The 25,955-nt window shown below is 35.6% G+C and overlaps 2 protein-coding genes across 2 annotated transcripts; both read right to left on the bottom strand.

The window, feature by feature from the left end:
* Window positions 1-354: 354 nt before the first annotated feature.
* On the bottom strand, window positions 355-20,278 carry aebp1a (AE binding protein 1a). The gene is given in 21 exon segments (XM_051121658.1): window positions 355-1,135; window positions 3,190-3,289; window positions 6,107-6,246; window positions 7,753-8,137; window positions 9,014-9,187; window positions 9,289-9,485; window positions 9,747-9,870; window positions 10,037-10,116; window positions 11,703-11,847; window positions 11,951-12,035; window positions 12,124-12,263; window positions 12,355-12,464; window positions 12,861-12,938; window positions 13,270-13,329; window positions 13,448-13,481; window positions 13,483-13,511; window positions 13,757-13,843; window positions 14,617-14,691; window positions 16,592-16,648; window positions 16,723-16,971; window positions 19,765-20,278. Coding segments are annotated over 21 exon segments (3,120 nt in total). The 5' UTR covers window positions 20,036-20,278; the 3' UTR covers window positions 355-635.
* A 2,599-nt stretch (window positions 20,279-22,877) lies between these two features.
* pnx (posterior neuron-specific homeobox) lies at window positions 22,878-25,033 on the bottom strand. Its single transcript, XM_051121659.1, has 2 exons — window positions 24,875-25,033; window positions 22,878-23,317 (listed from the first exon to the last, which is right to left on the bottom strand). The coding sequence occupies exons 1-2, from the start codon at window positions 25,005-25,007 to the stop codon at window positions 22,878-22,880; spliced, it is 573 nt and encodes a 190-aa protein (XP_050977616.1). The 5' UTR covers window positions 25,008-25,033.
* Window positions 25,034-25,955: the final 922 nt, after the last annotated feature.

Raw genomic sequence — 25,955 nt, 5'->3', positions numbered from 1 at the left:
ATTGGAAAAAAACAATGCATGTAAATGTTTTTATGTTTTAGTTTAATATATTTATATCATCCACAGATAAGCATCTATTTTTGTTTCCCAGCCTACAAAGTGCTCCCACTAAAACCAACCAATAAACCAGTTTAGGATGTTCTTACAGGGAAATTAACATTATATAGTACTAATAGCTAATTATCTAAATTTTTTTTATTATTTATTTATTCTATCCTATAATTTATGTTTAGCAGATGATTTTATCATGAGGGACTTGCAGTACACTTATTTAAATAGTCCTGAATCAAACCATGCATGTACACATCTTCATTTATACATATTGGTGATGGTTCACGAAAGTCAATAACACAATGATATTGAGAGCTTTTATTAGAAAACATGTGCACATTATAATATTCATGTACACAAGCATGTAATTTGAGGACAGCTTAGAAACAGCACAATCTTTTGCCATTATTCAATAGTAATACCTCATTCTCCTGACTATTCACATAAGACCCCCTGAATTAAATAAGAATGATATTTCTGTCGTTCATACTCTGTTCCACAGAGAGCGTGAGCTGTAACGTAAGAGCCTGACCGCTTAAACCTTAAAGAGGGCAATACTCCACACATTTCCATACAATCCTTCTTTAATCTTCATCTATTCTGTGCTCAAAGTCATATTTCTGAGTGGGTGCAGTGTCCGTTTCAAACCACAAGTCAAACCAGGTGTCTGAAGCTGCCGATAGTGCTGTGGTGGGTGGAGGTGTGGTTGTCATAGTTGTCATTGTGGTCGTCTCTTTGGTCATGCTGGCTTTCATCCTCTCCATTCGCAGCTTCCGTAAGCGCATCAGTCGCAGACGCCGCAGACGTTCGCTCTGGGGGCCCGCGGCGGCTCCTGTGCTCTCCACGTTGAGGCGGTTGTTGGTGTTTACGGGGATGTTGGTAACCAGTCTTGGCCTCTTTCTGGTCTGGGCCATGATTTGCTGAATACGAGCCCAGTGGGATTTGGTCAGAGTGAAGCTGCAGGGTGTCGCATTGGCATCATATCCCACAATGCAAAGACGAGTCTGAGATGAATAGCCATCGGCTCTAGCAGTAACGCGATACTCGCCTGGGTTGAGGAGACGCCAGTAATCGCCAGTGGCAGCTTTAAGAAAAAACAGAAGAACTTAAAATTTAAAGCTAAATTCAAAATTGTATCAATTTGAAATGTCAAGAAAAAACAGGCTTCAATATAAGCTAGATAAAAAATTTGTCCAGACAAACTTTAAGTTGGCTTGAGAAAGCCGGAACAGAAGATTTAAAAAGTTTGAAAAGTTTATAAAGTTTAAAAAAGTTTAAAAAGGTTTAAAAAGTTCTAAGTTTGATGGTTTTCAGTCTGAAATAGTTTGAAGTCTAATGTAGTTTTAAAAGGTTAAAATTTGAATGTTTTAAAGGTAATACAGTTTGTCAGAGATAGATGGATGGATAGATAGATAGATAGATTGATAGATATAGATAGACAGATAGATAGATAGATAACACTTAACAAGTTACTAGCATGATTCTAGCATGATTAATATTTTACTAGCATGTTGCTAACATGTTTACCATTTTATTAACATGGTTTGCAAGTTACTAACATGTTGCTAGCATGATTAGCAAGTTGCTACCATGTTTCTAGCATAATTGACAAGTTGCTAGCATGTTTTTAACATGATTAGCAAGTTGTTAGCATGTGTCTAACATGATTAGCAAGTTGCTAGCAAATTGTTAGAATGTTTCTAACATGATTAGCAAGTTATTAGCATGTTGCTAGCACGTTTATAACATGATTAGCAAGTTGCTAGCATATTTCTAGCATGATTAGCAAGTTGCTAGCATGTTTAGAACATGATTAGTAAGTTGTTATCATGTTGCTAGCATGTTTATAACATGATTTTGTATGTTTATAACATGATTTAGTTGTAAGCATGTTCTAGCATGTTTCTAGCATGATTAGCAAGCATGTTTATAACATGATTAGTATGTTATTAGCTTGTCTCTAGCATGTTTTTAGCATGATTAGCAAGTTAATATCATGTTTATAACATGATTAGCAAAGTTGTTATCATGTTGCTAGCATGTTTTTAGCATGATTAGCAAGTTGTTAGCATGTTTATAACATGATTACCAAGTTGTTAGCATGTTGTTAGCATGTTTCAAGCATGATTAGCAAGTTGATATCATGTTTATAACATGATTAGCAAAGTTGTTATCATGTTGCTAGCATGTTTTTAGCATGATTAGCAAGTTGTTAGCATGTTTATAACATGATTACCAAGTTGTTAGCATGTTGCTAGCATGTTTCTAGCAGGATTAGCAAGTTGCTAGCATGTTTATAACATGATTAGCAAGTTGTTATCATGTTGTTAGCATGTTTTTAACATGATTAGCAAGTTGTTAGCATGTTTATAACATGATTACCAAGTTGTTAGCATGTTGCTAGCATGTTTCTAGCATGATTAACAAGTTGTTAGCATGTTTTTAACATGATTAGCAAGTTGTTATCATGTTGTTAGCATGTCTCTAGCATGATTAGCAAGTTGTTAGCATGTTTATAACGTAATTAGCAAGTTGTTATCATGTTGTTAGCATGTTTATAACATGATTAGCATGTTGCTATCATGTTTCTAACATGATCAGCAAGTTGTTAGCATGTTACTAGCATGTTGGTAACATGATTAGCAAGTTGTTAGCATGTTTATAACATGATTACCAAGTTGTTAGCATGTTGCTAACATGTTTCTAGCATGATTAGCAAGTTGCTAGCATGTTTATAACATGATTACCAAGTTGTTAGCATGTTGTTAGCATGTTTTTAGCATGATTAGCAATTTGTTAGCATGTTTATAACATGATTAGCAAGTTGTTAGCATGTTGTTAGCATGTCTCTAGCATGATTAGCAAATTGCTAGCATGATTCCAGTTGCTAGCCATAGATAGATACATATATAGGAAAATCGTAAGTTTGATCAGTTAGAAAAGCTATAGCAACTTGAGTCAGACTAGTCTGAAGATCTGGGCTGAGTTTGGAGTTTGTAGAGTTAAAGGAGGAGTAGCATAATTTTAGGAGTAGAAGAATAATAACTTTAAGTTTCAATAGCATATCAGTAAATTGGCTTTCTCAAGCCAACTTCATTAGTCCACTAAGACAATAGAAAATGACAGAATGTCTGTTACCTGTTTTGACATCATGTTTGATTCCCTCCACTGACACCGTGGCATTTGCTAGAAGATTTCCATCAACGTCTCTCACAATTCCTTTAATGCCTCGATGCACCTGTGGGTCACATGATCAGTGTTTTTGTGGCTTTGTCACTTTTTTGTAATGTGGGTCATTCTATGTCAACTCAACCAAATTTCAAAAACATCCCTGGCTCAGATTTTTGATTTTGCTAATATTTTTTCTGAAGAAAGATAAACATGTATAGTGATGAAGGCCAAAATATAAAACGCCATGGATGAATATTTACTAAGTAATCCACTGTTTTGTGTACAGTGGGTCAAAACAGCAAACTTTTCACCTGAGATTCAGATTCAAGTTACAGGGGGTTAAAAATGACTTCAGAAAGATGGCAGCATCATAATGTTATTTTTACATAGAGATTGGTAGTTCTATTAGTAAAATCTGTTGGCTTTAGCAATCTTTGTTACATGATGTGCCAATGATGACCATTCAAAAATGGGGAAACTGCACTTTTCAAGTTTTTACTCCAAAGTTTGCATGTCTGTAACTCAAAAAGTATCTGTGTTTATCTTCTCATCACTTCCAACCACTCTTCCCTATGAGGTGTGGTCTTTGTTTCAAACACGTTACAATACTGCATGCTTAAACTCTTGGTAGCTTCAGAAGCTGTTACAATGAACAAAATCCCTTCTTCCAAATATCTTTGAAACCGATTTAAATATAAAATCTTATGATTAGACTACAGAGAGCAAGGTGACGTGCTTCAACCTGACCATTTGACGTTCCATGCAATTGTTTTGATGGACGGTAACAAGATACAATTCTAACTTCAAAACTGTTTATTCCTCAGACATTGTTTTTTTAAATAAACTAAGCATCTCTGCTGTATACAAAGTGACCAACATTTGGTTTTCAACCACTGGAAATGGGTAAAATCAACAATCTGGACATGGAGCCTCATTGAGATCCCCATATCTCTGGGACTGAACAATGTAGGACGATGTAAGATTCCAAAAGAAAAGTTCATTAAGAACTAGAATCTAAAATCATATTGCGTTATCTTTGCTACTTCTTGAATTACAGGCATGCACACTTTGGAAAAAGAATATTTTTGGCACTCAGAAAGGTATGCTCCATGCAGTTGTCTTGACAGAAGGAAATGAGATACATACCTAGTTTCGACATTATTTGTTCTTCAGACATTCCTTTTAAAAGAAAAGAAGTCTCATATTTTTGCAGATTGACCTACATTTGGTTTTAGACCACTGAATATGTATACAATTTACAATTTAAACGATTTACCCCTGGAGCCATATTGAAATTCCAATATCTCTGGAAGCGAACCATGTATGGCCTTAAAAATGATGATGACAAAGGGAAAGATTGTTTAGACCCAATATCTAAAAGGGCATTAAAGCATCTTTAATACTTCTTGAGTTACAGACATGCAAACTTTGGAATAAAAACTTGAAAATATATATATATATATATATTATTTATTTATTTATTTATTTTTTGCATTTATTTTTGGCCATATGACAGAGATTTGATATTCTATTTTTGTATTTCTGTTTTGGATAAAACTGGCCAGGTGATGGTCCTTTGTTTCTGTGGCAAGCCATTCTTTGTAATCTTAATTATTGTAATTAAAAAGCCCCCAAAGTAGCGCAATGGCCATATCCCATATCATATCCCACATATACCTTTGCAACAGTTTAAAATCAGCCCAATTCCGTGTAAAAAAAAATGCAGATTTGAGGGCCCTGCATCCAACACAAGCTGCAGGAATGAGATTTACCTGATCATGGGTCAAGACAAGAGTAAGGAGAGATGATTGACAAATCATACTGGAGGATTTGCTGCTCAGCAGATAATGTGCTCATATTTGATCTTGCAAGATGTGCTCCCTTTATACAGAGTGCATGTGATTGAGAAATTGAAAGTGAAAGTAAAAAGAGATTTAAATATTCTGCATACGATACCAGCTCCTTGATGCACGAAAATTATATTCAATATTAGAATGATTGCATGAGCAGGCGATAATGGCCCGAAATTCAGTGGGAGCAGAACCAAGAAAATAGTCCCACATAGGGCTTAATTACAAAAATGCACACAACGAATGGCAACTGTCGAAAGCAAAAGCCGAATCCCGGACATTTTGGGCGATTTAGACATCTTGGCCGGACGCATTTTTTAGGTCCAAAAAGACATGTCCGACATGTCGGGGGAAAAGAGGACATATGGTTATCAACGTAAATCAAGCAAGCTAGAATGCATAGGGCACAATGTGTTGGCAAAATAACACATTAGTGGACCAGAGGGAATAATATGGATTTTTTTTCCAGAAAACGTCTTGCTCAAAGCAAATTCAAGCAGTTTCAAGGTCCTGTATCTTTGTTTGTTTATTTTCAAAAACTTTCAAGGTCCTTGAAACTGTTTTTTCAGATTCACAAACTTTCAAGGATTTCAAGGACATCTGGGAACCCTGTTTTTCCCCATTTCTGAATGGTCACCATTGGCACATAATGTAACAAAGATTGCTAAAGTCAACAGATTTTACCAATACACCTATCAATCTCTGTGTAAAAATAACATTATGATGCTGCCATGTTTCTGAAGTCATTTTTACCCCCAGTAATTTGGCTGTGAATCTCAGGTGAAAATTGCCATTTTGACCCATTCTACAAAATAGTAGATTGTTCAGTAAATGTACATCCATGACATTTACTATTTCGGCTTTCATCACTACACATCACTACACTTTCTTCAGAATTTTTTTAGCAAAATCAAAAATTTGACTGGGAGACCTCTGGTTGAGTTGTGCATGTGCATTTTTTCTGGAAATATAAACAGGCTTTGAATTTTAGCCACTATGTCACACAGAGATCTGTTTTGTCTGTGTTTTATAACCTGCTCAATGAAAGCCAGCAGAGACTCTCTGTTGTTTTCCCACTCCGACGCCAGTTCACTCTCATGTGGAAACTTATCGCACCCAAGAAAGATGGAAATCTCAAAGCAGTTGGTGTGCAGGTAGCTGAAGTCATTCATGCCTAAAACAACACAGAAAAGAGAAATTGTTTCTCTACCTGCATTATTCTTCAACGCAGAAATAAGACTTCTGGTTCATTAGCCGCTATAGTATATATTGTAAGTATTATAAGTATAGTATATTATAAGTATATTATAATATAGTATATATATATATTATAATATAACTGTTTGAACTGTAGGTTTGTCAAGACAAACCTTGAAATTGGCTTGAAAATTTTAAAACAGGAAGTTAGAAAAAGCTAGAAGTTTGTCTGTGCTAATTGCCTCGTGGTTAGTGTCCTGACACATAGCGCCTTTGCGCTGCGGGCGTCCCAAGTTCAAATCCAGGCTCATGGACCTTTCCCGATCCCTCCCAGTTCACTTCCCATCCAACTACACTGTCCTATCAAAATAAAGGCATAAAAAACCTGCCAAAAATAAAATCTTAAAAAAAAAAAATCTAGAAGTTTGAAGGTTTTCAGTTTGAGGTAGTTTGAAATTCAAAGTGGTTTAAAAGATTCCATAGATAAACAGATGTTATTAGCATGATTAAATTGTAACTAGCATGTTGTTATAACGATTAGCAAGTTACTAGCATTTTGCTAGCATGATTCTACCATGATTAACATGTTACTATCATGTTTCTAGCATGATTAGCATGTTGCTAAAATGTTTCTAGCATGATTAACATGTTGTTAACGTGTTGCTAGCATGATAAGCAAGTTATTACATGATTCTAACATGATTAGCATGTGGCTAGCATGTTTTTAGCATGATTATCATGTTACTAGCATGTTACTAGTACGTTGTTAGCATGGTTAGCATGTTGCTAGCATGTTTCTAGCATGATTAGCATGTTGCCAGCATGTTGCTGGGCTGGCATGTTTCAAACATCATTGCAAGATACTAACATGATACTAACATGATTCTAGCATGATTACTAGCATGTTGCTAGCATGTTTTTAACATGATTAGCATGTTACTAGCATGTTGTTAGCATGATAAGCAAGTTACTGGCATGTTACTAGCATGTTGCTAGCATGTTTAGCATGTTGTTAACATGGTTAGCATGTTGTTAACACGATAAGCAAGTTACTGGCATGTTACTAGCATGTTTAACATGCCGCTAACATGTTGTTAGCATGATTAACATGTAATTAGTATGTTGCTGGCATGTTACTAACATAAATTTTAAAACAGAGAAAAATAATGTGCAGTAAAAGGTAAAACTGTTTGCACTACAAACCAGTGAGTTCATAATTCAAGCAGCAAAAAGAGCTGTTTTGTACAGCTAACGATAGCTGGGCACGGATGAGACCGGAAACCAGACCCATAAATTTACAAATGGTCACGTCCGCTCTTACGGAAAAATAAGGTGGATAGCGGCTAATGAACCAGAAGTCTTCCCCATAGACTTACTTTCATATTGAGGAATAAGACATATTTTTGCTAGGTAAATAGTTAATTCTGGTTTTACGTTTACCTTAAGCAAAAACTAGACCGTAAAAGTTTTTATCATCACATACTGCCCACAACCGGCTTCCAGCTGGCCCGGTTGATGATGCCCTGGCCGCCCGTGACGTCATCGGTGTGACAGGAACCGCGGTGGTTTTCCGTCATGGTGAGGTGACTGTGCGCGTACGTCATGGCGAGCCAGCGGAAGAGATTTTCGTCCGCCGTTTCACGGAGAGCGCCCTCGTTCTGTCGCTGAATCCTGGCCCAGGTTTCTTCGTTCATGTGCTGGTACTCGTGCGCCGACTGACCTCCCCTGCCGTCCGGGCCCGTGGCCCGCGGTGGACGCTGCATGTCGAAGGGGTACGTGACGATCTTCTCTCCGCCCTGGAGGTTAGCGCCCAAAACAAATGGTGTCCTCTCCATCCAACTGATTATTGCTTTCGTTTCAACAGCGACCTACAATGCATATTTTTAAGTAAATTAAACTCTGAAAGTTGTACTGATAATAGTATGCTGCCTTTAGGTCATTGGGGTTCTCTTGCAAAACTACTGTATGGAGAGAAACCTTGCATTCGCTCACAAAACATCTGCTTTTGCCTCCAAAACATTTAAGTTCTCGAAAAGCTATTGTGTTCCCCCGAAATCCTTGCATTCACTTGCAAAACATCTGCTTTTGTCTCCAAAACATTTGTGTTCTCTCGCAAACTATTGCGTTACCCTAAAAACTTTGCGTTCACTTACAAAACATCTGTTTTTACCTTTAAAACATTTGCGCTCTCGCAAAACTATTGCGTTCTCCAAAAACTTTGCATTTGTTCACAAAACATCTGCTTTTGCCTCCAAAACATTTGTGTTCTCTCGCAAAACTATTGCATGCCAATGGAAAATCTGCGTTTCTTCACAAAACATCTTATTTTGCCTGCAGAACTATTGCATTCCCAGAGAAAGCTTGCATTTGCTCGCAAAACATCTGCTTTTGCCTTCAAAACATTTTGCTAGAGAATGCCAATATTTTGGAAGCAAATGAAGATGTTTTGTGAGCGAACACAAAGTTTTTCGAGGGAATGCAGAGTTCACTCCAAAACGTGCATTTTCTCACAAAACGTTTGTATTCCCCTGAGAAACTTTGCATTGATTTGGCAGAAGAAGCAATGAAATAAAGTTTTTCCATACACCTCAAATTAATTATTTCCATCACAAAAGTTTAGCAAGCCAACACAGATTACCTCAGGAGAAGGCAATACTTTTTTCCTCCCATCTTATTATTATTTTTCATCATCATGTCCCTTTAACGCCTCTGTAAAACATAACCCCGTAAAACATTTTACTCACAGAGCCATTGAGAAAATTCTCAGGAATGGGAATGTGGTGATTGGGAACGACCCGTGGCACCCATCCCCTGTCCTCGGCACCCCACAGAATACTGTTCAGGTCTGGAAAGTTCTGGAAAATGTCGTATCCCTCCTCTGTCCAGTGGCCCAAAGCCCAGTTCCCCATCTCAGAGCCCTAGACAAACAAGCATCCACCCAAATAAACATTGACTCACATGATAAACAGAAACGTCATGGAGAGACACAAACAATGTTTGTTTAAAAAGTGTGTCACACCATCTCGTAGGCCAGCTCATAGGCGTCAGGGTTCAGCGAGGGCACTAGATGAATGCGTACACTCTCCACAAGGTGGCGGACTCTTGGATTGTCGTCATTGTATTCCTTACACAGGAACTGCATCAGGAGCAGCAAAAGTTCCCTGCCCAGCACTTCATTCCCATGAAGCCCTGCTGTGTAACGGAATTCCGGCTCACCTTAAAAAAATTAGTTTACATAGGAACAAATTTAGCAAAATAACATTTTCAATGCAATTGGCTAGTGGCCAATATAATATAATGCTAACTTGAATTGTTAGGCTAAATATGTGTGTAAAACATATATATTATTTAATTAGAAAAATGTAAAATAGAAGCATTTCTGCCCCTATTATAGGCTAATTTTTAATATTATCAACTAATTAATTTAAAGTTGCAGTTTTTGTTCTGGTTGATTGATCTAACCCTGTTGGAAACTACCTGTCTCATGTTCTCCAGGGTTATCTGAGATCTCCATGGCGTACATCTTCAGCCCTTGAGAGCTTTTTCCGATGTTGTATATTCTGGTGATGTTTGGACATTCTTCATTGATCACCTTCATCATCTGTTTATACACACATACACATGAACAATCTTGCAGGACAGCAGCTCTTCAACAAGACCACAAAATAGGGTTCAAACTTCACACTAGATGTGTTTTGACTTGCTATTGAACCTCAGTGTTGACCCCAGTGACCTTGGGAATACCTGTGTGGCTGTAAATGCCTCACCTGTCTCATCTCTTTGTAGTTGTGATGCCTGTAATCAAGATCATCTGTAGGTGGAACATCGTTCTCAGTTGGATAATTTGCTGGGAGGAGAGAATAATTTGAGCTGTTAGACTTATGTGACAAAAATATGCTGGTATATCATAATCATGATATTGAAGTGTCGAAATTATGAAAGAAAACACAAAAATTCATTTTTGTGACATTAAAAAGTCAAAATGATGACATAAAATGTCATAATTATGAAATAAAATGTCAAAATGAAAAAGTGCAAATCATGACAAATCAAAATTGAGAAGGGAAAAAAAAAGTATATTTTTTCTGATCATTTTGACTGTCATAATTTTAACGTCAATTTAATGTCATGACGTAGTATGTCATAAATGACTTTTTATGTCATACTTATGGTTTAGTATGTCATTTCCCCTAATTATTACTTAGTATATCTTCATTCTGACTTTAACAAGAATTATGACTTTGTTCTCATAATTTTGACTTATCTCATTTAGTATTTCATTTTAATTTATCTCAGAATTGACTTAGTGTGTCATATCTCATCTAATTCTGAGATAAAGTATGTCATAATGTAAATTTTTTAAGACAATTAATATTTTTAACCCCACCCCCACCCCCCCATTTATTGATTAAAAGCTCTCCTGTCCCCATGTTGAGAGAAATCAGGAGTAAGATGTTATTTCTAGAATAAATGTGAACATGCATTAATTCATCTCACTCACAAAAAACTGTGAAAATAAAGACAGTGAAATTCAACTCAGAATATGACGCAAACCTGCAATAATTAAATACGTTAAATAATACAAATATCCTTTATGCATTTAATACCATTTTGTTAACCGATGTCTTTGCTGCCGACCTTCAATGATGCAATTTAACCATATTAATAAGCAAAAATTACTCAAGATAATCTAACATTTGTTTTCCTTTTTTTATTCCTGAAGAGTTGATATTTTTTCTTCTGCGGTCTACTGTACAGATGTGAAATTACTTTTCTCAAAGCCTGAGGTTTTTGATGTGAAAAGGCTTTTACATTTGCCAAAAATAGAACTTTTTATATTAAAAACAAACAAGCAAGCCCTGCCCAGATTTGAAAAGTAACGCAAAAGTAAAATAACGCATTACTTTCCATAAAAAGTCACTAAGTAATGAAATTAGTTACTTTTTTAGGGAGTAACTCAATATTGTAATGCATTGCTTTTAACACCAGTCATTTCAGTCATCTCATAATTATGATTTTGTATTACTATTACTCATGACTTAGTTTTTTCACAATTATGACTTTTTAACCTATAATTCTGACTTTTTACCTCATAATTAAGTCATTTAAATTTATCTCAGAATTATAACTTAGTATGTTATAATTTAGACTTTTTATCATAATTATTACTTTTTAACTCTGGACTTTTTACCTCATAATTATGACTTAGTATGTCATTTCAGTTTATGTCATAACTATGATTTTTAAATCTCAGAATTATGACTTAGTATGTCAATTTAGACATTTTTAACTCATGACTTAGTGTGTCATAAATTAGACCATTTATGTCGTATTTTTTAGCTTTTTATCTTATAATTAGGATATGAATAGCATTACGTCAAAACTAATAACTAAGTAATCTTGTCAGACTCAGATGAGAGCTGCAGTGCTTACTGGGTAACGGGCAGCCGAGCACTTCCAGCCTCATACACAGACTGCCGTTCCAGCTCTGCGGGAGGATACGGATGTATCGCGCCACCACCGGATACGAGAACTCTGTCATTACTGGAGTGTCTTTATCCACATTCCCATAAAAGAGCTGTGAGATTAAAAAAAAACAGGATTTGACCAAATTGTAAGTATTAAAACTTGACTATAATATAGTTTTATGCTGTTTTAACATAAAGTATATGTAAACTGACCCATTCGGCGTAACCATCATCTAGCACCGTCCAATCACGACTGTCGTTACTGAAGGCCACAAAATACGACGAAACAAAATCATCACTAGAAGAGAGAATGAATTGCGGGTTTAAGGGTCTCACTGTGTTTTTTGTGATCAGAAAGAGTCCAAAAGTTTTGAATTATGTCTTACTTTGTATCTGAGCTCCTGCCCTGCGTGATTACGCCAGTGAACTCCATCTCTCGACGAGCATTAACCTGGAACCAGTGCTCCTTCTCCTCCGTATCAGCACACCACGCACCGCCGTAAACGTCGTCCTCGTCAGCTGAACTCTGATTTATTTACAGTTTTATTTATGGATTTATTTTTTATATTGCAATATCGAAATTATGATACTGTAATGTGGTTTGATTATGCATGTACCTGCATGTTGAGACGTCCTCTCAAAGCCGAATATCCATGATGAGACATAGAAGATGCCAGTATCTGATCGTCCTCCACTCGATGAGACTCCAGGCCAAGAGGAGGACACTCTGAAAGACAGGAAATACTGTATCATTCTTTCTCAAAGCTTCTTAAACCCTGTGATATGAGCGCTGACAGCTCTCTCTCAGAGTGGTTGTATTTTAAACCCTGACTGTCTTTCATTTTTTACAGAGGAAAACCATTTGTGCTGAACAAAGGCTGAAGCTGGAGCCAACAGCAGTTCTGGCCAGTCTGAGTCCAAAAGGCCGAACTCCAGCTGGAAACCAAAACCACTGTGGGGGAAGAACATGTCAGCTTTGACATTTACTGCCTTCAGCTCATAGTTTGTTCTCTGAACTCACAGAATACCAATTCTGCACTCACAAATACACACATCTGTAAGTGGCCGTGTGTTTCTGCTCTGATTATAATGTAATTTGTGGCTGTTTTCCAAAAACACTCACTCTTTGGCTCGCCTTGAGGAACCGTCTGCTTTCTTTTCTCCTCCTCCTCCTCTTCCCACATCTTCCGTAGTTTTTCCGCTGTGTAAGGGAATGGAGAGACTGAGACTTGAAATAGCTGAAACAGGTTTTTTGTTGTCTTTAGTCTTGTTTTATAATAAATCTACTCAATAAATGCCAGCATAACTCTAAATGTACTAAGAAAATAACTGCCAGTGGATAAGAAAAACAACCTTTTTTTTTGGTCAAAGTAAATTTTTCATAAAAATACAAATAGAAGAGCTAAATGCTTTGTAGTTAATAAATCAAAAGGCATTTTTCACTACATCTCATTTACTGCAGACCACCCAAACGCTGGCCAATAAAAGCACATTCTCTTTCATTTTAACAAACATTGCATTGATTTACGCACCTTTCTCCTCTTTGGCCTTTCTTGCTTTTTCCAGCTCTTCCTCCAGCTTCTTTGCTGCCACTGAGTTTTTAGAGAGAGCAAATTAGGATGAAAATATACTAAACATTGACAGATTCAAGCTGTTTGATAGAGCTGATTTAATAAAAAAATACATATATATTAAAATGCACAGACGTACAGTCAGAATAATCATATTCCTCATACCAAGGGGGGGACTGTTTGAGGAGTTGTAGTGGTTTCCTCTAGAGGGGGAAAAAATGTAATTTGGCAAATGTGAGTGAAACATGGTATTTATTTGCATTGCATTTTTGGCTCATGTTGTTTTCGCATTCTCAGATTAGTGCATAAACTAAATTGCACATAAAATCACCTTTTTATTTTGTTTGAATTAAATGGCGTGGTGTTATGTGTGTGTGTTTTTTTATTTTTTTTTTTCACCAGTGTCATCTTTCCTAGACTTTTCCGGTGTAAATTGGCCCATGATTACCTGGGATTGGTAAGTATATACTTGGGTCATCAGTGCTGGCTGGCTTCTTTTCTATTTTAGGGATGAGGTCGGGCTCTGGAACTTCATCTGCCAGGTGATAGAAGTTTATTATTAGTAGTATTTTGAGAATCTGGAATCTGAGGGTGCAAAAAAAAATCAAAATCCTCAGAAAATCGCCTTTAAAGTTGTCCAAATGAAGTTGTTTGCAATGCATATTACTAAGCAGACATTACGTTTTGATATATTTACGGTATTAAATTTACAAAATATCTTAATGGAACATGATCTGTACTTAATATGCTAATGATTTTTGGCATAAAAGAAAAATCTATTATTTTTAACAATTCAGTGTATTTTTGGCTATTGCTACAAATATACCTGTGCTACTTAAAACTGGTTTTGTGATCCAGGGTCACATTTTAATAATCTAAAGAACATTTTTCCACCTTACGTAGCTCCGCCCCTTTTCACTGCGTACAATGTTTTCTGTCTTCCGTAACTTATACAGCATGAAAGTAAGGTCGTATGAATTTATGAATGAACTGCACCTTTCAAAAACGAGCAATTCTACTGACAACTGTTATGACATCCATTTCGAAGATTACAATAAACGTGATAACTTTCTTTAACTCTACAATAAGTAATCCACTTCACCGGCTAACTACTCAAACAGTTGTGCTATAAAAATACTGCAAAAACGATGTAAAACAAAAAAGACAAACAGATGGCTGTGAACTTGTTTCTCTGATGCATAAGGTCTATAAGGAACCCTTTCTGCAGTGCAGTGAAAATGTTCCATGGATGTTAAGATGCCAATAAGAAACGTTTTAAGAGTGTAATGTATGCCGCTTCAAACGTACGTCGGGCGTCCCAGTAATCCGGGTCGTGCTCTTTGATCGAAGGTGGCGTAATTGCGTCTATCTTCTTGTCCACGTCTACTATAAGGTAAAACAGAGGGAAAAAACAAAGAGAAATATTGTGACTATTAGTGCATTGATGAGAAAGCAGCATCTAAAAGTCTGGAATACGATATTTGTATAGGTGGCCCGACGCTAGTTAGTCGTCAGTTGAGCGATAACAGAAAATCGCATCATGTATGATGGGCACCCTGGTGAAAAAACCAGCATATGCTGGTAGGTATGTTTTGATGCTGGGATGCTGGTTAGGCAGGTTTTTGATGCTGGTTTAAGCTGGTCCTTTGCTGGTTTATGCTGGTCCTTTGCTGGTTTAAGATGGTCCTTTGCTGGTTTATGCTGGTCCTTTGCTGGTTCATGCTGGTCCTTGACCAGCAACATGACCAGCAAAAACCAGCAAAGGACCAGCTTAAACCAGCATCAAAACCTACCTAACCAGCATCCCAGCATCAAAACATACCTACCAGCATATGCTGGTTTTTTCACCAGGGCACAGTCTTCGATTTTTAAGCTTAAGATGAAATAATGTTTAATTTTATGTACATATTTAATATTTTTTCACACAAAATCTATGCAATTAAAAAACTTAATGCTTTTTTCGTTTATTTCAGTTAATGTCATAAAACCAGCGAGCTAAGCCAGTTGGCAGTAGTACTGACAATGTCATGTGAACATGACTGAAGATGCAAAAAAAGGAACAGATGAACCGAATCAATTGAGTGAGTCATTTGCGTTGGAAACCCCTCCTATTGATTCAAACTCGTGACTTCAAGTGATTCACTAGCAAAAACCAGATGAAATTAAAAGAGCCATTCATTTTCGAATTTCGACTTTGCTTGTAAAAGCACGTAGTGATGGGTGAAACTGAGTTTTCGAAACTCCGAATCAGTTAAACCATTGCATCGCTAAATGATTCACTGGTTCGAAGCGCTCCAGTCGGAAAGCGTATCGCGAATCACTTGATCAGAACTTCGGAGCGGGTTCGTGAATCATTTCGCGAATCGAATGATCGAGTCCTGATCTGAAATGATGGTTCGCGAATCTTTACTCAGATCGGAACTTTGGAGTGCAGATCGCTAATCATTTGATTCAGATTTGGACTTCGGTGCGGGTTTGTAATTTCGCGAATTGAATGATTCAGGATCCGCGTTTCGAGTACTGATCGAGTTATTTTTTTTTCTATTTTTTTATTAAATGGTAGAAAACATCAAGCCATTAGGGCAGTAAAGTTATAAAAACAAAACAAAGAAAAAAAGAAAGTATACATAAATATAAATGCCTTAAGAAAATTATCACACTTGTTGCTGCCAGAATAACTGTCCATTTTAAATGTTATGTACTTTGTTTCTCTTTTTGTTCTTAAAGTTGACATCATTGCATTCTTTGCATGTGCTTCACTTTATTTTTGCTGTTTTGTTTTGTTAGTATATTTTGATTAATCTATTTATCTTTTAGAATTTGAAAGAGAAGCCATTGTTTGATAAGTGTGATTTAAGTCCTCGAAAATCAAAAAAGCAGTGCTTGAAAGGTCCTTGAAATTCCTTGAATTTCATTTTACAGTATCTGTACAAGCTCTGGTTTTAAAAGTTGTGTAATGTATTCCAACCTTAATGTGCTCTGTACACACAACCCCATTCTGCTAATTCAGTTTACATCTAACCTAATTGATGCCATACAGAATTAAAGCTGAAGTGTGTCATTTCCGCACCACAATGATGCTTAGGATTCTCCACACTCAGGATATTCTGGTCTCAGGTCCCTTCTTCAGTGCAAGTATGTGGGATTTTTTTGGCAATGTTTACACTCCACAGGAAGTCAATCTACCATGGACTTATAATTATGCCAACTCAGAATGTGTGTTTGCAAAAAGCTCCAAAGATTTCAAGATCTGATTGTAAGTGTGTTGTATTTGTTGTCATACCGTGATCTGGGGCAATGGGTTTCTCAATCTCCTTTTCCTTTGGTTCTGTTGGAAATACTAAGCACAGAAACTTATTTAAAGACCATGCATATGCTTTAAAATAATAAAGATTGAAGGTTGTATAAACATACACGTGTCCCATCCCAGTTCCAGCAGCAGTTTCTCCTCCTCTTCCTCCATGGTTGACTTTCTGGTTGGTTTAGTTGTTGGTGTTGTGGTGGGCTTCGGTGCTTTAGGCTTCTTGGTGGGTTTTGGAGGCTTTGGTTTCTTGGTGGGCTTCGGGGGCTTGGGTTTCTTTGTTGGTTTGGGGGGTTTGGGTTTTTTGGTGGGCTTCGGTTTTTTGGCTTTGGCTTCCTTCTCAGCCGCCTTCTTTGCTTTGGCTGGACAGTAAATGAGAGAATGATAACCACTGTCATACTAGTTTGATTTTAAAATGACATAAATATGTTTTTTTATGCACACTGAAAACTTTCCAAATATCATGAAAGAACATCAACATTAAACTAATGAATTGCAGCAGCACATGAAAGCTCTGAGGAAAACTCAAGCAAGCAAGGTCAACATTTCCTCTGCTTGTCTTTATTTGTGCATGTATGTTAAACATGATACTTTTCCATAAAAAGGTAAATGTTGCTCAAATCTTTCTCCTAAAGTGGAATGGGATCAAAGCAAACAAATACAAACACAAAAGAAGTCTAATTTGTGCTTTTCTTTTGTGCAGGGGCTGTTTTATCCTCACATTAAGATGTCACACTGACATGTTGGAATTGCCTATTTCGACGACAGCTTTGTGTCAGACTCATAGCTGTCAACATTTAGCAAATCAAAGCTTTTAGAAAGTTTTACAGCTGTCATAAACTCTGACGGTGGAAGCTACACTTGAAATACTATCTGATTAATTCCAGTCCTTGGAAACACAAATAAATCACCGCCTAGACTGTGTAAATTACTACAAGAGCTTATATTGAAAGTATTACCATCAACACAGAGTTACTGAAAAATCTCTTTAATATAGCTTTTCCAGACAGTAATGAGATTAAATTAAAATATAGCTGCAAGCAGCACTTAAGGGGCCAAGCAATAGACAAGCAAGCATCAGAGCAACTGAAGCAATGAGTAATTGAAGCCGTTTTAAGTCAAAATGGGTAAAAAAAAATCATAAAAACAACCACTAGTAATATGATTTAATAGGTTATCACTTTTGACCAGTAGGCGGCGCTGTCATTAAATCGATGTGATGTGTTCAGTGTGAGGTGACAATGACACACACAAAATTTGGTGTCAGTATGTCAAAGCTTTGCAGAGATACAGCCTCTGAGTCATTTTGGCAAACAAGTCCATAACTTTGTGTCAGCACAGACTGAAGATGATCTGACTCGATTTTAGTGAAAACTGGGTGAACGGTTGTGGAGGAGTTTGAAAAAGTAGGTTTTTGACATAAATCAGAATGGCGGACAGGAAGTTCGACCAGCTATGGCATCTATGGTATCTATGTTCTCGGCATGACCGAAAGAGTATATGGAGACCAGTTTCATTACAAAAGGGTAATACATCCATTATTAGCATTTTTGCAAATTTCTTTATAACTTCTGACCACAAGGTGGCACTGCCACGAAACTTCTTGAGTACTATCGGGGCATGATGCGCCAACGATACGTTAATGGGTTTGTAAAATATAGAATTTAATCAGAATTCAAAATGGCTGAAAGCTTGTGATTTTTGGCTAAAGCATTCAGAAGTTCATAGCAAAAATATAATTTTTTTAATATCTCCTTAGCATTAGGTGGCGCTGCTCCGAAATTATGCAGGTAGACTCAGGTCATGGTTGTTATAACACACACCAATTTTGGTCTCAATACACCAAACCGTTGCAGAGATATAGCCTCACATCCATTTTTTGCGTGATAAAAATAGAAGTCATAGAATTCATTCACGTGTTATTTGAGAAGGGTTTGACTAATCAACTTGAATTCCATAACTTTTTGCCAGATTGCTCTGAAGATAATCTGAACCAATTTTGGTGAAAATCAAACAAACCGTCTAGGACGAGTTTGAAAAAGTAGGTTTTTCGAACTATTAAAAATAGAGAAAAACTAAACTTACTATTTTGGACAAGTGGTGGCGCTAGAGAGTTTGAGTTAGAGACTCCAAATTTGCTATGGTTAATGTTGAGACTGTCCTCTATCTGTGTGCCAAATTTCATAGATTTCCCCCAAGCGGTTCTATGGGCTTGGTTCATAGACTTGAGCGAAAGAAACGGAAGAAAAAGAATAATAAGAAATCTAACGGATACAAAAGGTGCCTTCGCACCATCTGTGCTTGGCGCCTAATAAACTTTTCTGCTTTTGCTTCTGAGAAAAAGTCTTAGTAATCTCACATGTGCAAATTTCTCAAATAAGTCTGATTAAAAGTGAAAGATCCCAAACATTTCTCATCAGATATTTTGAACTGACCCTCATTTATTTTACAGCTTTGTACTCTTGCTGTATGACAACTCTTAAATTATTTGGAGAAACATCTGAGACAAAGCTGATACTTCAATACAAGATGATTAAAAAGAGCAATAAAAATCTCCCTAAGAATGCTGTGTAACTTCCTTTCTGTTGATTATTTTCAGGCCATGCGACTGAAGGAGAGCTGTCACACACACATCCGTCTCAAACAGATCAGATATAAGTGTGTCAATTCAAACCAAATGTCGGCTCGGTCTCTCTTCCTGTCTATGTTTCGCAAACCTCACAGGGCTCTGAAACCAAGCGAAACGGCAAGGGAGAGAGAAGCCCGTCGAATGTTTGTTTTCATATTCAAAACCTGTAACGTTTTCAAAAACCATCTGTAAATCTCATTCAACCCTTTCCTAACTCACATCTGTAATTTCATTCCCACATGCCTTCTTCATCACATTTTTTTTTGTCCAGATGAAAGACATAAAGAAGAAAAAAACAGTTGCAGAAAGTGTGTCAGTGCACTGACCAGTCATGATTTCACTAAAAATGTTGCATAACAACCTCAACGGAGCCAGTAAAGCTTTTGGTTAAGCCAGATATCTGTCATTATGACAAAGCACAGCTTTCCACTCTAACATGAAACTGGGCTGCAACTACTTAAAACCTTATTACATAAAGTCTAACTGTAATTCTACTAAATGTTGAACACTTTATAAAGCAGCTTACCAGCTAATACCTCCTCAGGTGTCTTTTTACCCTTTGGTTTCTCCTTTTCAGCCATCTCTTCTGCTCCAGGCTCATCCATTTGAGTGTCTTCTGAAAATCCATCCTGTAGATCTTCTCTTTTTGAATTAATCCCACTGTTTTGCCTCATTTGAACGCTCCTGGTTCTCTGGTTGGACTTGGCAGCATTAACCAACTCTTCATTGATAACAAATGTCAAAATCCAGCACAGGGCAAATAAGGTTGCACACAGAGGAACCCTCGGTGCACGCATGGTCTTCTGAGATTTTCTACACCAATACTACATGTAGTGCCTTTTCCAATGGTAAGTGTGTAGCAGTTGGTCAGCTGGGACTCGTCAGACTGGCTGTGAAAACTAGTTCATCCAAATGTTTGGAGATGGAATAAGTGAAGCTGGTGTGGAAGTCAGATATAATGGGGATTGTGGCTGTTTTTCCCTCTTCTAGTGGAATGGAATTCCGCTGACATCCCCCTCCGAGTGAGTGAGTGAGGAGGAGGACAAAACCCACAGAAAAAAGAGGAGGAGACTGAGAGAGAGAGTGTGAGAGAGAGTCGTAAGTAAACTTTCAGCCATTCCAATAATGTTTTGGCTGATCAAATCTGTATTTATTTGATCAGAAGCACAGTAAAAACAGTAATATTCTGAATTATTGTTACAATTTGAAGCAGATGTTTTCTGTGTCAATATATTTTAAAATAGAATTTATTCTTGTGATCAAAGTTGAATTTTCAAACTCAAAAAAAAAATCAGATTATTATCAGTGTTGAAGACAGTTGTGCTGCTTCCTATTTTTGTGGAAACAATGAGGCAATTTATTTTTCAGGATTCTTTGATGAATAAAAAGTTAATAAAAAAAAGATCTGACTGTAAATTAAATAAAAAGTTCAAAAGAACAGCATTTATTTGAAACAGAAGTCTTTTGTAACATTATAAATGCCTTTACTGTCACTTTTGATCCATTTAACACATCCTTGCTGAAAAAAAGACTAATTTCAATCAGAAAAAAAATTTGACCTCAAACTTTTGAGTGATAATGTATATATAAAATGTTTATTTTATTTAATATTTTATCAATTTTAATACTTTTTTGCATCATTACAGTAATTAAATGTTTTTTTTTTCTTTTATAATTTTTTTTCTTTTATAATTTATAAAAAAAAAAAAAAATTCTTTTATAACTAAAATGAATAAATCATGAAAACTGACAATGTTATGAAACGTCTACACCTGCTGTTAATCTTTTTTATTTAATATATATATATATATATATATATATATATATACTTATATAATATAATAAACTTATATTTTTGCAGATTCTGCAAGGTGTATGTAAACTTTTGACCTCAACTGTACATATAAACTGACTCTGTCACAAACAAAGTTCGTACTTTAATTTTAATCAGCAAGATTTAATGTTTTTATTATAAGCCTTTTTTCACTGAGTAAACGAGACTGAGTCCAACCATATTAGGCGTTTAATGTCTTTGAAGAGAGACTTGTTTGCAGAAAAAGCACAGATCTGGCCTACTTTTGGAAAAACATGCTATCAGTTGTTCTTTCCTCATATTTCTTCTCTTAATCCTTGGTTGTTGTCAAGCATGTTTGCCTTGTGGAGCTAATATATTTTTTATTGAAACCAACACATTTATGACTCTATTCCTGCTTGGACTTGCATGAAGAATGTGGAAAATAAAGGAATTGTCTATACGGTTCTCTCAAAACAATGAAAAACAGCTATTTATTGATGTGCTAGCGGACATCTGACGTTAATCCAATCCATGTGCAGAATTACAGACAGATGTGTTTCAGTTTGACTCATTTGGAGTCATTTCAAACATTCGCTCATGTTCATCATCTTCTTCCATCATGAGCCAGGAGACTGTAGCCGTGAGTCACTTCTGCTCTTATCATTTCATTTCCTGTCTGTCGCCTCTGTCTGCTCTCCATCTGAAAATCAGGCTGCTGCTGCTGCTGCTTTTAATTCATTCATTTGCATCACAATATTAACATTTGAAATTTAACTTACTTCACCAAGCCTGACCCTAAAATATCAATATCAGTGAATTATGCGGTTCACAGTGAAAATGCGTTTTTCTTAGCTGGTCAGTGGAAATAACCCAATTAAGCCTATGTTTCATAAGCATTTCATTTATAAAAGAAAATATTTATATAAACTACCAGTCAAAAGTTTTTGAACAGTAAGATTTTTAATGTTGTTAAAGAAGTCTCTTGTGCTCACCAAGCCTGCATTTATTTGTTCCAAAGTACAGCAAAAAAAAAAATATTCCTGTGATTTCAAAGCCGAATTTTTTATAATTACTCACATGATCCTTCAGAAACATTCTAATATTCTGATTTGCTGCTTAAAAACATTTATTATTGTGTTGAAAACAACTGAGTAGATTTTTTCAGGTTTCTTTAAAGAAAAGAAAGTTCAGAAGAACAGCATTTATCTGAAATATAAATATTTTGTAACATTATCATCACTTCTGATCAATTTAAAGCATCCTTGCTAAATAAAAAAAGTGTTTAATGTTACAAAGGCTTTTTCATGTGACACGTAAGACTGGAGTAATGATGCTGAAAATGTAGTTTTGATCACAGGAATAAATTACATTTTAAAATCTATTCAAATAGAAACAGTTATTTTAAATAGTAAAAATATTTCAAAATTTTACTGTTTTTGCTGTACTTTGGATTAAATAAAGGCAGGCCTGGTGACTTATTTAAACAATATTAAAATCTTACTGTTCAAAAGTGTATGTAGCTCTTTGAAATTGCAACACAAGATAGTAGCAGTCAAAAGTGCAAAAATATAAACTTTATTGTGTCTCTTACATTTAAAATGTGGTATAAAATACAATTGTTAAAGACAATATAAATATTAGGACCAACAAATATGACATTATTATAAAAAAAAAAGTTAAATATTACATTAAATACATTGCTGGTGTTCATTCATTCTTAAAAATAAACTTTCTTCAGTGGAAACTCTTTAAGAACTTTTTTTAAAATCAAGAATTATAATATAGAAATTTTAAATAGTCTTGTTTCTTTTGTTAAAAATGGTTTATCATGCTGTAAAAGTACATCAGAACATCATGAGGGTGTGGTGATGGTAAGGTGTGTTCAGGTACGCTGTTTGTTGTGGGTAATAATGCACAGGGTTTGCGTGATGTCCAGGCAGCGCACACGTAAACTGATTTTGCACAAATGTCGGAATTGCGCAGTGGCTCTGCTCCTCTCCTCCATGACCTTCTTGTTCCTTTTTCCATTTGGTGCGTCGGTTCTGAAACCAGATCTTGACCTGTGTTTCAGACAGACGGAGGGCTGTGGCGATGCAGTGGCGCTCAAACACCGACAGATAGTGGCTGTTCTGGAAGCTTCGCTCCAGGATGCGCAGCTGATCCAGTGTGAACGCGGTACGGATTCGCTTCGCTTTCCCTTTCGTGCCGGAAGCACTGGGGATGTCTGAATCTGCTGGGTCTTCGGATGAAGTTGTCTTGGCATTGTCTTTATTTGCAAGTTGACCTGAGATGTAAGAAGAAAAGAATGATACTCTACACTGAAAAATATTGGTGTCAAGACAATTTTTACACTGAAATCACTAGTTTCTAAACAAAACAAAGTATTTGTGATTTACACTACCAGTCAAAAGTTTTTAAATGTAAGACTTTTAATATTTTTTTAAAGAAGTCTCTTCTGCTCACCAAGCCTGCATGTATTTGATCCAAAGTATGGCAAAAGCAGTAAAATTTTGAAATATTTTTACTATGTAAAATAACTGCTTTCTATTTAAATATATTGTAAAATGTAATTTATTCCTGTGATTTCAATGCTGAATTTTTAGCATCATTACTCCACTCACATGATCCTTCAGAAATCATTCTAATATTATTGTAAAAATGTATATATTGTAAAAATGTCAATTTTTACAATATATACATTTGATCCTTCAGAAATCATTCTAATATTATTGTAAAAAAATATATATTGTAAAAATGTCAATTTGGTGTAAAGTTGCTTTGCAACAATATGTATCGTGAAAAGCGCTATACAAATAAATTTGAATTGAATTGAATTGAATTATTTGCTGGTCACAAAACATTTCTTAATATTATTATTATGTTGAAAAAAGCTGAGTAGAATTTTTTCAGGTTTCTTTGATGAATAGAAAGTTCAGAAGAACAGCATTTATCTGCAATAGAAATCTTTTGTAACATTATAAATGTCTTTATCATCACCTTTGATCAATTTAAAGCATCCTTGCTAAATAAAAGTATTCATTTCTATAATTTCTTTCCAAAAAAAATTATACTGAGTCCAAGCTTTTGAATAGTACAGTGTATAATGTTAGAAAAGCTTTTTATTTCAGATGAATGCAGATCTTTCTTTTCTTTGAAATCAAGGAATAAATTACATTTTAAAATATATTCAAATAGAAAGCAGTTATTTTAATTATGTTATTATTATTTATTATTATAAGTTATATTATATTATATTATTTTATTATTATTAGTTATATTATTTAGTAAAAATATTTCACGATATTACCGTTTTTGCTGTACTTTGGTTCAAATAAATGCATGCTTGGTGATCAGAGCTTACTGTTCAAAAACATTTGACATGTAAATTCATTACAAGAAGCTGATTTTTAAATTAAATAAAATTAATTTTTAATTTAAATTTACATTTTTAAATTTAATTTGTCATTTTTAGTTTTAGCGTTCGATAACCGTTGAACAGCGCTGACCGTTAAACGGTTGTTATGGTTACCGCCTCAGGCGAACGCGACTTTCGTCCATCCGCGAGTGTTAATTTACCACATTATGACTAATATTCGAATTTTAGATTTTTTTAATTAAAAACACAGTTTGAAAGTTTATGTAAGTTAGTAAAAGTTTTGTTTGGACTGTCAAGACGCGCGGGAAAAGTGATCAGACCGCGCCCTCTTCAGGACCTGTGGTATTTTTCATTCGCAAGTTACAAAATGTATATTTTCGTGATTTTTGAATAGATTTCAACTTAAATTTTTGAAAACGTACTTCTTTTGTCCGTTAATAAAACACTTGAACGGCCTTGACTCACTTGAGATTTCCCGCGTTTTGATGTCTCTCTGCACCTCCGGATGTTTCCCGGTGAATTTTGAGGGATCCAGAATGTCTGCGATGGAAAAGGAGGTTTTTCCCTGCACTGGTGAGTTTCCAGTTTCTTCACGCATCTTGACAGTCAATTTGAAGAGCTGTAAGTAAGTCTGAGTCCGGTGATATCTGACTATCTCCATCACCTCAGAGCTCTTATATACACCTCAGACAGACGCGTGTAAAATTAACATGTTAAAGGATCTCAGTGAGTTTAAACCAAACCCTCAAACTCCTCCTTTACACGCGTTTACATGTGAATGTGTCTCAGTGGGTGACACGCTTCCTTTGCCATTTATTGCCCTGCATCTGGTTAAAATGTGCCCTTTTCTGAAGAGCCGTGTAGTTTTTTGTATCAGAGCTTGTCGTTATTTGCAATTGTGTGATTTTACGGTGGTCGAGCGCGTGAGAAGCTGTTGTGATGCTAATTAATCGACTAAAGTCTTCCAGAAGAAAACTACCAAGGTCTCTGGAATAGCTTGTTAATTCTGGAATAGCATGTAGAAGAATGTTTAAAAAAAAAAAAAAACGCCATAAATTTCAACTTACACCGAATTTTACATTTTTATGTATTTTTAATATTTGTATATTTACATTTTCTTTATCCTGAAGGTTTTTACAGAGGGATTTGTTTATATAAAAATAAGATACCCACAATTCCCTCTATAAAACATTTGACTCTAATATGTCATAAATAAATAAAATAAAATAAAAAATAAAAATAAAAAAGAATTTTGATACTGACTTCATCCAGTGTTTAGATTTTTGTACTGGAAATGTATGCAAATTAGCACATATTTAATTAAATAATGCCTCATTTGCATATTTAAACTTATTATTATACATTTTAACCTATATAATACAAAAAATGTTTGCAATTATCAGTGTAATCAATGAAATGGGTAAGTAGGGTGATAACTATCAGTTAATTTTTTTACCCTATTCACCTGCAATGTCTCACCTTTTAAGAAAAAACAAAACGACAAAGCATAAATCGTGTTCATAAAAATAATAAAAAAATTTTTTTT

The sequence above is a fragment of the Labeo rohita genome, chromosome 10 (genome assembly GCF_022985175.1).
Source record: "Labeo rohita strain BAU-BD-2019 chromosome 10, IGBB_LRoh.1.0, whole genome shotgun sequence".
In the NCBI taxonomy this organism is placed as follows: Eukaryota; Metazoa; Chordata; class Actinopteri; order Cypriniformes; family Cyprinidae; genus Labeo; species Labeo rohita.
The sequence above is the reverse complement of the archived record's forward strand: the minus strand, read 5'-3'. Positions and strand labels throughout refer to the sequence as shown.

Bases quoted from the DNA above. Each gene is read 5' to 3' on its own strand.
- pnx (XM_051121659.1), bottom strand. From the start codon at position 25,007: ATGCGTGAAGAAACTGGAAACTCACCAGTGCAGGGAAAAACCTCCTTT. The intron at 23,318-24,874 runs GTGAGTCAAGGC...CTTACATCTCAG, and splicing joins CAAAACGCGGGAAATCTCAA to GTCAACTTGCAAATAAAGAC.